This window comes from Stegastes partitus, unplaced genomic scaffold (assembly GCF_000690725.1).
Source record: "Stegastes partitus isolate 25-593 unplaced genomic scaffold, Stegastes_partitus-1.0.2 Scaffold1483, whole genome shotgun sequence".
NCBI lineage: Eukaryota > Metazoa > Chordata > Actinopteri > Pomacentridae > Stegastes > Stegastes partitus.
The window spans coordinates 62370-73487 of record NW_007579214.1 but is presented as its reverse complement, the minus strand read 5'-3'; the positions used below and the strand labels follow the sequence as shown (position 1 = coordinate 73487).

General features: G+C 42.2%; 1 protein-coding gene across 1 annotated transcript; it reads right to left on the bottom strand.

Moving 5' to 3' along the window:
* Positions 1-836: 836 nt before the first annotated feature.
* On the bottom strand, positions 837-9808 carry LOC103370807 (major facilitator superfamily domain-containing protein 12). Its single transcript, XM_008299967.1, has 10 exons — positions 9778-9808; positions 8961-9080; positions 6245-6455; positions 6034-6163; positions 4378-4470; positions 4127-4219; positions 1739-1909; positions 1557-1651; positions 989-1119; positions 837-880 (listed from the first exon to the last, which is right to left on the bottom strand). The coding sequence occupies exons 1-10, from the start codon at positions 9806-9808 to the stop codon at positions 837-839; spliced, it is 1119 nt and encodes a 372-aa protein (XP_008298189.1).
* Positions 9809-11118: the final 1310 nt, after the last annotated feature.

Below are 11118 nucleotides of genomic sequence, written 5' to 3'. Positions count from 1 at the left end.
TATTTGTAATTTGGCTGATAATCTGTTGTTCCACACTGAACATTAAATCTCTGCAGAAATCTGACAGCACCAGCAGCTGAGACACTGATTGAACAGTGTGTAGGAACATGGAAGGTAAATTATATGACAATACTTAAAGGACAATGTTCTGCCTGAAACACACTAACAGATCTCAGCAGATTGTAAAAAATGTTGGTTTTTGTTTGACAGATGGAGCAAAGCCGAAGAGTTTCAGTTTAGATTGAGCTGAAACTGAAAAATACTTGGCATTCCTGCTTAATGAATACTTAAATCATTCAGTTATGATTGTAGAGGCTGCACATAGGAACAGAACTACAACTGTGTCGTTCTATTTCTTTTCAGCGTGACCCTTGAATCTTTGCTGTTACCTTCTATCCCTCCGCCGACTGCTTTCATCACACGACATGAACAGACCGACCGGATCTTATTCTCAACATAGGAAGTCTGCAAGCCTCCATCTGTTTTGTGGTTTTCTCTTCTTTTGTTTGCATTTTGGTAGATTCCATAACAATCAAATGATAAAGGAGGTATTGTTCTCTTTTTGGAACGACCACATATGTTTTAGAAAATGATGCAAAAACAAGATCCAGGTTGCAAATGTCAGTAAAATAAGAAAAATTCCCTTCTCGGTTCCTCTGGTTTTACACCAGCAGATGAGCAGCCAGTCAGGAATCCGGCTGAGTCAGCGCTGCTTTTCCCTGAAAAACTCAAAATGAATCCTAAGAAGAAACAAAAGTGAAAGCTCCTCTGGGCGGCTCAGAGCGGAGTCTGTTGGGATGCAGCCGGTACAGGAAAAGTGAAAGGAGGAGATGCTGTTAGTTGACTCTGGCTGCATCTTCAGAGACGACTGCTGCATTACCTGGAAACACACACAGAGGAGCAGCGTTTAGGCAGATGTACACAACACACAGACACACAAACAGGCAGCGTAGGGTGTGTGTTTTTTTGTTTATTGGGGGGGACTCACGTAGTCGGATCTTGATGGGCCAGATGAGGATGGTGCAAAGAGCCAAAGCTGCGATGAAAGCGACGCCTCCCGTCACGATGACCATGACGTAATGATAGAACCACACACAGGCCGGACAGCAAACCACAGTACTGACAGACACACAGACAGCACAGTGGGCGTTACACAACACAAGTCATGTACAAACCAACCGTTTTATTTTATTCCCCGCGTTCTGACATTATTTAACCTGCAGTCCTGTACTTAAAGAGCGACTCTACAGATTATTATTATTATTATTATTATTATCAAGTGAATGTTAGTCTTTCACAGGATCTGGTGCAGACTATTTTTGACATATTTTAAAAATACGACGTGTAGAATTAATAAAATATTTTTGATCAGATATTATGATTTTCAGCTTCCGGCACATCAGATGATCAATGGTGTCATTTTGGTGATTTTTTTTAAAAAAACAACATGCCTTTGAAACCCAGCAGTGGGTTTTGGGATTCAGTGGGCTTCTTTATGAAAGAATGATCAAACAGTGAATCAGCTGTGATGTGTGTAGTCGTGTGTTTGTACTAACTGGCAGGGATGCAGGGCCTGAATGATCATCACAGCCGCTCCATTAGCCACCTTATCAGTGAAGCTCATGGCTCCGTACACAAACGCTCCGCTTTGCTGCAGACACACAAAGATGAAGATAAAGATGGCAGAAAAAGCGAAAGGGTCACTTCCTCCTTATCCCTCCCTGACAACACTTCTCACCGTCTGGTCACCGATGAGCTCGGCCGTCATGGAGAGCGATATGACCAGGATGGTGGCTGACCCGGCCCCCAGCAGCACCGCCGCCCCGTACACCTGCTGACCCATCTTGGCGTCCAGCAGCACCCAGTAGGAGAAGGCCATGATCAGCAGCAGGCCGACAAAGTAGGTGAGCTGAGCGAAGCGGAAGAGAAAACTCTGGTGAAATTCAGTGTAACAATCTGTTTTTTAAAAAAAAAAACACTTCCTCTTCTTAACAGTGTAGATACAGAATCAGAGCAAGAGGAAATCACATCCTGTTCTGAGAACACTGAAGCATTGTAGAACCCAAGAAAGCATGCTGAAGTGAAACAACACAGAACCAGTCTGTCGACTCTTTGGCTCTGCTGGTACTTTCCCTTCATTCATCTGTGGTTGTTTTGGTGCCACTTAGTGACAATGTAAATGGAACAAACAGAATATCGGCTATGTAAACTATCAGCTATGTAAAGGCCAATTCATGCTCTCTGTATACTTTTCTTTGGACTTTGTAGGTGCTTTGATTTGCAGAGGACTTCTGCATGCTTCTTACATGGACTTAAAATAAAACCAAACGTTGCTCCTTAACTGATCAGTGTGCAAATAAAGAAGTACGTCAAAGCTGTTTCACAACTTGTTTCCACTGCTTCTAAAGTGGTAAAAAAAGGGCAAATGTACACATGGTGTTTTTATATGCTACAAAAAAGTGAAATAAGCCGTCAACACCAGGGCTGAGCATGACGGCCCTGAAGCTGCAGAGCATTGATGACAGTCTTAAAAAATACGGATTCAGGAAACAGGGATTTAATGTGCAGCAAACCAAAGAATCAGAGGCGCGTTCTGTGTAATCTATGATACCATCTTATCTCGGTGGGAGGATTTCTGAGCTGAAACCAACAAATGTAAACAGTTTGCCTGTTGTTTGCAGAGTAACAGCTGAACCAAATGGAAGCTACAGTGTGTGGGACGTTTTAGAAAACCGAATGCCAAAGTGTGTTTAAAGAGATAGTTTTATTTAAATAAGATTACTTCCTACAGTGGCAGCTTGTGTGTCACGACTTCAGCCGTTCATAAAGTTTGTTTTTCTTTAAACTAGTGGCTCAGGCAGACCAGCTGGTTGACATTGCTAAACAACAGACACACCAAACAAAACTTTCACATGGCAGAGCTGAGCAGGGCGTAGCCAAGTGCCTTGGTGGAATATGAGGCCAGCTTTTCTTTTTTGTATGTCCGTCCATTATCTATACACCGCTTAATCCTCACTAGGGTCGTGGGGGGCTGGAGTCTATCCCAGCTGACTCAGGGTGAAGGCAGGGGACATCCTGGACAGGTCACCAGTCTATCACAGGGCTACACTTAGAGACAGACAAACAAGCACACTCACATTCACACCTACGGACAATTTAGAATCACCAATTAACCTCAACATGTTTTTGGACTGTGTGGGAGGAAGCCGGAGAACCCGGAGAGAACCCACGCTGCACGGGGAGAACATGGAGACTCCACACAGAAAGGTCCCGAACTGTAGGTGGTTTTGTATTTGTTACATTTCTCGGTTTATTATCTTTGCATAACAGATAGTTGTTTGCTGTTCTATCATTGTTCAAAATTTCAGAGATAGAAACTTTAAATTAGTGAAAAAGAAGAACAGCTGTACACCGTGAACAGTAGAAGAAGAGCTAACTTCCTTCTGTGTGGTACATATATATGTAGGTTTATAAATTCTTTGGTTTTTGGGGAACCAGCTGGACAACAATCTCACTTTAACAGCATAGTGTGGAAGGGCACTCTCATCCTCTGTCTGTTTGTAAATGCAAAGAAAGGCATCACATGGACCAACTAACACATACTAACATGCATAGTTGCCAAAGAAATGTGCATGGACTGTTCAGGTAGAAATTCTGGCATCCTTCAAACTTGTTGTAGAGACATATTTGTAGAAGTCGATAACGTAATAATGTCCGCTAACATAATAAATCTGCAGTTTTTAAAATGCAATGGGCCAATAACGTCATAAATGGCCGATAACATAATAAAAGTCCTGAACCAATCACGCAATATCTTTTGGCCAATAACATTATGATATTAGCCAAAAGATACTGCGTTATCGGTTCAGGACTTTTATTGCATTATTGGCCTATTACATTTTAAAAAGTGCAAATTTATTATGTTCTCAGACATTATTACGTTATCGGCTTCTACAGTATTTGAACAGAGCAGACTTCAAACCCCAGGCTGAGCAAAAAACATGCAAAGAGACGACTAATCAAACTGGCCGACCATCAAATTGAATTTCTGTTTTGGTTTTTTAAGGTAGAAAATCTTTACTAAAAACAGAATCTCGTGTGGCTACTGTGGAAAGACTCTACTTACACATTTTCCAATGAGTTTACTGAGAGGCTTCATGATGAAAGAGGACAGGAAGCCACTCAGGTACATCACCAGTGGGATTGTTGCAATGAATTTCTATTGGGGGGGGGGGAGGAGAAACAGAACGATCAAACGCTGAGCAAAAAGTTGGACATTATTAAAACTGTGGTCATTGTGGGAGGATGTGCAGGAAAACAGAGGGAGAGAGTTTCAGGAAAAAGCAGCATTTATGTGAAATATGACATGTGTGATACCTTGGGCAGCCCCAGAGTGTTGATGAGATACATTGAGATGTACGTCTGAGACAGATTGACTATTAGCCTGGTGGACATGTAGAGCAAAGCCACCTGTAGGGACACACAGGGACACACAGGAACACCCGTCAGCCTGAGAACACTTTGAATACAGTTCAGTGTTGTCGCTTCAAGGTGCTTCACAAAATGTGGCAACCGCTGAACTGTTGAAACAGGAACTGCAGAACACTTTTCCTGTCCCGGTCAAAGCAGCTGCAGGTAATTTGCACATCAGACTTCAATCTGATACCGACAGAGTGAGACGTGGTTTAACTCAACCTGGTAGAACGACGGCTGCTTCAGCCAACATTTCCACTGCAGAAAAGGCGTAGCGGGTGTAGAACGAGACAGCAGTGGCCTCCGCTCTCCCTCCGCCTCCTCTTCCTCCTCCTCCATCCTCTTCCTCCTCCTTCCCTCCTCGTCCCCAGCCTCCCCTTCGTATCCAGGCCTCCTCTCCGTGGTTCCCAGGTGGAAGAAGATGGAGAAGAGAGCGCCGATCCCCAGCACGATTAACGACAGGTTCTGTAATCAAACACAACGCAGCAAAGCACGTTTACTGGATGCTGGCAGAAGATGAGCTGCTCTTCCACTTCCTTCAAACTGTGTGAATACGGAGTGAGATTTAACTAAACAGCTGTCTTCTGATAAAAACACAAACACATGGTACTCTGCTTGTTCAGGGGGTTTTACAATCCGACCAGATTAATAAATAAATATGGTGCATTTTTCTTATTTTGTGCACATTTGAGAAGCGTTTTTTCCGTCTTCACCGGCCTGTGGAGCATCACAATGAGTGTGGTTACAGTTTCCACTACAGGAGAGAGAAATCTGATATTGTCCTTCATTCTCAAATAATAAAACTTTTACTAGTTGAACTATTTCCACTTGATCAGCTCGGATTTGCCTGAAATTTTATAGCACAAAATATAGAAATTTATAAAGATATTTGTGAAATTTTAGATTGATATATTAAGTATGTTTATCAATAAAACATTTTAAAAATTACCAGTCGACCCATTTAGAGCACATTTTGTTGCACATTGAACTTTGAGGCTGTTTGAGGGACAATATTTTCAGAAATATTAAAGACAGAAGCTTGAAATCTTCACTGTTGTTTCTCATTAAGCCACTAAATCAGAATCTGAGATACTGGAAAAGTAGGTTGAACAGTCTCCAATGATGGTTGAGTCTAAATATGAGGGAAAAAACTTAAGCCGTCATGAGAAGTCCCATCTTTGAGCGCAATTAACGAAATAATTGATGATCAAGTCAACTACTGATATTTTCTGAACCATGTCACAATAATACAACAAAAAAAACCATACAAAACACTTTTATTATGAAATACTTGGTTGCAAAAACGAGGGGAAAAAAGTTATTTGAGTTGAATTTTCATAACTGGCAAAAAAAGCTAAAATATTCCTAGACAGCCTGATCCAAGTCGAACAGAGTCCTGGAGTTTGAAAATGCTTCTTCATTGTTGCTTCTATCTAAAATGTCACAGATGCCCTTTCAAATATCTACAGTTTATGATTTTTAAAAAAAGTTTTAAGCAAATCAGAGATGCTCAGAAGCTCCATCACTGCAGCTGAATGCTCCTAAACATTGTGTCCTCACCCTGAAGATGGGGATGTCTATGGGTCCGAGCGCGTCACTGAGCGGGTCGTCGTCTCCTCCGGCCTGGAGGTGGAACAGCAGGTAAGCCACGGCATACACTGTGATGTTGGCGATCACTGTGAACGCATACCTGCTCACACACACACAGAGGAGAGAGTTCAGGACCTGCAGATTAACCTCCTGTGTTTACTATGAATGTGCAGAAGCGTACCTGTACGCTGTGAGCTCCACTTTAGCGTGTTGGCAGGTGACCAGCTCTGGAATCAGAGACAGGTGGGAGATCTGCGTGGCGGCCCAGCCAAACTGAAAAATGACGATGAACGGGACAAAGTAGATCAAACTGGCCCACTGAGGAGTGAAAGAGTCGCAGCCCAGACACTGGTTAAAGATGAAGGCGAAGGACAGTACCACGCTGAGAGTACCTGGATTACACAGGAGCAAACAGAGAACACAAGATACAAGACTTTAAAAATGCACCTTTCTTTCTTTCCTAATAACTTAGGGAATGCGACAAACTCAAGCATCTTCACTGCTGCACATCCAAGCAACACATCAAAATATCACATTACAGGAGTTAGGGGACAAGAAGTCTGCAAAGAAATGTTTAAAAAGTTCACTCAGTGTCCCTGGATGTGAAGATAAAAAAAGAATTAAAATCTTTAAATTGTCTTGGAATTTACAACAATGTCACTTCGAATGTAGGTAAGGACACCCGGGATCTTTCTGCGTGGAGTTTGCATGTTCTCCCCGTGCAGCGTGGGTTCTCTCCTGGTTCTCCAGCTTCCTCCCACACAGTCCAAAAACATGTTGAGGTTAATTGGTGATTCTAAATTGTCCGTAGGTGTGAATGTGAGTGTGCTTGGTTGTCTGTCTCTAAGTGTAGCCCTGTGATGGACTGGTGACCTGTCCAGGGTGTCTCCTGCCTTCGCCCTGAGTCAGCTGGGATAGACTCCAGCCCCCCATGACCCTAGTGAGGATTCAGCGGTGTATAGGTGATGGATGGATGGATGCTTAGCTGTGATGGGACCTTGTCATGAAGAATAATGTGGATCAATTGGGACAGCGTTTCCCAAGCTACTCCCACAAGCCTCTCAGATCGACACAAGGATCCGTTCATCAACACCAGCTCTCATGTTCAAAAGTGTTAAACTCACTTTAAATTTGCCCTTAATTGTTGAGTTAATATTTACTTGTGTAAAATTTGCTTTTGTCCAGTTGGATTGTCAGTGTTTAGATCAGTTTGGTCCTTTTGATTCAACAGTTTAAGCTCTATTTCTCAACATCTATCCTTTCAGCTGTGTCAACTGTTCATACATTCTGTTGGTTAACTATTTCAACTGCTCACCGTACTTTGAGCAAATAATTTACACATGCCTATTTCTAATTTTAACCCCTAATAGGGCACTCCTTGAGATATTTGGGAGTTTAAAATTTCACCCCTAGGCTGCTATTGGTGGGTATAAGAGGACATTTTTTCTTTTTGGACTTTTTAAAAGTTCTCAGATTTAGGCTGCAAATCAAAGTCAAAGCAGTTACCAGATATGATTCCTCGCCCACTGAGGGTAAAATAAAATTAAAAATCCAAACAGTATGTGGATAAATTATTGCTAAAAATACACATGTAAAGATGAAGTCACATTATTTCCAAATCACCAGTCAGACTTACAGAACTTATGACATGTGTGTCAAAATATCATCTGGCTGACTGGTGATTGGTCAGAGGCCGTAGTGACTGTGTTCTGATGTAGCCTGACCATCGTTGATTGGCTGGATGAAGTCATGTGATTCTGCCATTTTTAAAGCCTGTACAAGTTACCATATATTGCTGCTTCCCCAATAAAGGGCTTACTCACTATATCAACTCTTTGTCCTTTGTGTTTAGCGAACAAAGTCAATTGTTGTCATAGTAACCAGCTAATTAAAGCAATTATTTTCACTTTTACTTAACTGTTTCAGTCATTGATGCCGTCCCTGTGGCTGCCTAACTCCACTGCTTATCCATTACTTTCAGTTAGCTTTTCTTTGTACAAACCCGTTGAGGTCTACTCTTTTATTAAATTTCTGACTTTTCAGGTGATGTAAGCAAATTTCTCCATGTACCCCCTGACTCCTGAAGAAGTACACACTGGGCTACTTGCACCTCTGGTTGGAAATCACTTAAGTAAGATATAAAAGGTTTATATAAAGTCTTGCCCGTGGTCCTGCGGTTGTCAGGTTTCCATTAGGAACAATGGAGCACATCAGGGTCACGCTGTGTTCCACTGCAACAGGTTCTTGTAAAACAGTGATCTGGCCTGACCAGGATCAATAAAACTCAGGCTGAAGAGTTGAGTACGAGAGCAGAGTCCAGGCCGCAATTTCATAAAAACCGACATTTATGAGAACACCTACATAACGAACTGAAAAAAACAACGAAGACCAGCCTCACTGCAGTTATCCTCCTTTGCAAGAGACATCTAAACTATGACCTTACTCCAAATATATCCATAACAGTGTATAAACTAAACGTATATTGGAGATTATTGACAGGAAAATGCAGGATTGAAATATTAGTTCTGAACTGCTGTCAGCCTGATATAGTTTGTCCGTTGGAGAGCACTGATGAGTTGGTTTTTACACTGTAAAATGTCCCGATCCAGATTTCTCCGCTCAGTGAGCATCATCAGTAAATGTAATGAATACAAATCAAGATTCATCTATGTGAAGAAAATGACTTCTGGTCAATGTTTGTATCGACAGAACAAACATGGAAACCACAAAAATGTGCCATCTCCATCCCAACATTGGACGTGAACCTTTTTATCAGTTGACTATTTAAAAGATAGCTGTATGTGGATGACAAACTCTTTTACTTGATGCCAACCTGTTGAATGGTTGTATGTGGAACCAAAGGCTTGTCTTTCTTTCTGTCAAGTTATCTCACTCACCGACTAAATGCCACGTCTTCCTCTTGCCATAGTTCCCACAGCCGGGGGTTCGGTCGGACTCATAGCCGATCAGAGGCGTACAGATACCGTCGGCTATCTGCCCGACCAGCAGCAAAAAACCTGGAAGACAGAAACGCAGTCACAATTCAGTAATACTGTAATAATCACTGAGTGAGAACAGACAGAGAATGTACACGACGACGTAACACAACCACTGTGTGATTGTAGGCATCACAATCTCTGACTGTCAAACTTTACACGTCAACTATAAATGACATTGGAACTGATAAAAGCAACAGTAAAAAGGGCAAACACAACAGAAATAAGCTCTCAGAGACAAGATGCTTTCATCCTCCATAGTTGAGGTTGTTGTCAAAACCAGAAAAACTAAAGGCAGCCGATTCAGCTGCGTCACTCTGAGTTCATTTGAGGACAGCAAGAAAGAAATATCAGGAAGGATTGCTTTAATGATTAATGAGAAGATACAAGTCAGATCTGCATTTTTCTGATTATCAGTAAAGTTATCGTTTTCCCTTACACCAGTTCCTGAAAAACAATCTTGAAAAGAGCTACTTTGATGATGCAGCCACTTCTCTCAATCTGTGGTCGCAGCAACGTCCCTTCTACAGAACTGGTTACGCATCACAGACAACAGCCAATCAGCAGTGACAGATAAATGAGAAGTTCTCTATTAATTAAAATGATGTAAACCATAAAGAAACCAAAGCATTTCAACGAAGTTCTTTGTTCTAAATTTCCACACCAAGATTTTGTTAGTTACTACAAATGTATATCAGCTCCAAATATCAGTTATTACTCTTCTTGATGACTGAATAATCACATATCATATATGCCGGACAAATTAATCAGGCGGGCCAGCTCTGCAGTGGGCATGAAACTGGACTCCCTGGTGACAGTGGCAGAGAGGAGGACACTGAACAAACTGCTGGCCATCATGGATGATGCCAGCCACCCTCTGCACACTGTCATCATCGCCCAGAGGAGCCAGTTCAGCGACAGGAGGCTCCTCCCCAAGTGCAAAACCAACAGGACCAAAAACTCCTTTTTCCCTGAGGTACCCTACCAAGGGTATCAATAAAGTTCTATCTAATCTAATCTAATCTAATCTAATCTAATTTAATCTAATCTAATATCAGTCGACCACTATCAGCGAGTTCAGACTGAGAGCAATAGACTCAAAACCATCCATGAGCTCAAAGAATAAGAAAGCTGGTACTATCCATCCATCCATCCATCCATCCATCTTCTCCCGCTTATCCGGAGTCGGGTCGCGGAGGCAGCAGCCTTAGCAAAGCCGCCCAGACTTGTACTAAATATGGTGGTACTAAATATGCAAAAGAACTTGCAGAGAAAGAAACGTGGTATTTAACACGTTATAAGATCTGATGGTAGATAGATAAGAGAAAAGCAGGAGAACGCCAACAAGACTGCACTGAGGGAAGAGTGAAGGACAGAGGTGGAAACATCTGTTATATTCTATTTTTTTAACAGTGGTGTAGGTGAACTTGAATTTAGTGATGGAATCGTGATCAGAGGAGTTTTGGAACTTACAGAAATCAAGCAACAGAAGTGGATGTCTGAGCAGGATAATGATCTTAAACATACCAGCTGCCTGCACAAAGAATATTTTGCTCCGAAGAGAAAATCTAAGAGTGACATAAATCCTATGGAGCACTGATGGGATGGAGAAAATGATGTGAACTCGTCAGCGCTGTAACGTGGATGAGATTGAAGCTTAACAGATTCCCTGCACAGACGCTGTCAAGCAGTTCTGCAAATACATGGATGGGCGGACGAACAACCTCCTGCTGAAAACCAAAACCAAGGAACTGACTTTGGGAGAAGTCAGTGTTTCTATCACCTCAGACAGCTGAAGAAATTCAGAGTCTCAGAACATCACCCGGTAGTACGGGAACGACAAAACCCGCAGCCCGAAAGCCCCACAGAGGCTGCTGAGGTCACAACACAACACTCTTCACCCTCCAAGAGATCTACACAAGGAGGACCTTCAGGATAAACAGGGTGATGGAAGACCCCCAACACACCAGCAACAGGCTGTTTGAGTGACTGTCAATGGACTGTAACATCACAGCAGCACATCTCTAACATTAACAGCACATTGGATCAGTGTAAATAC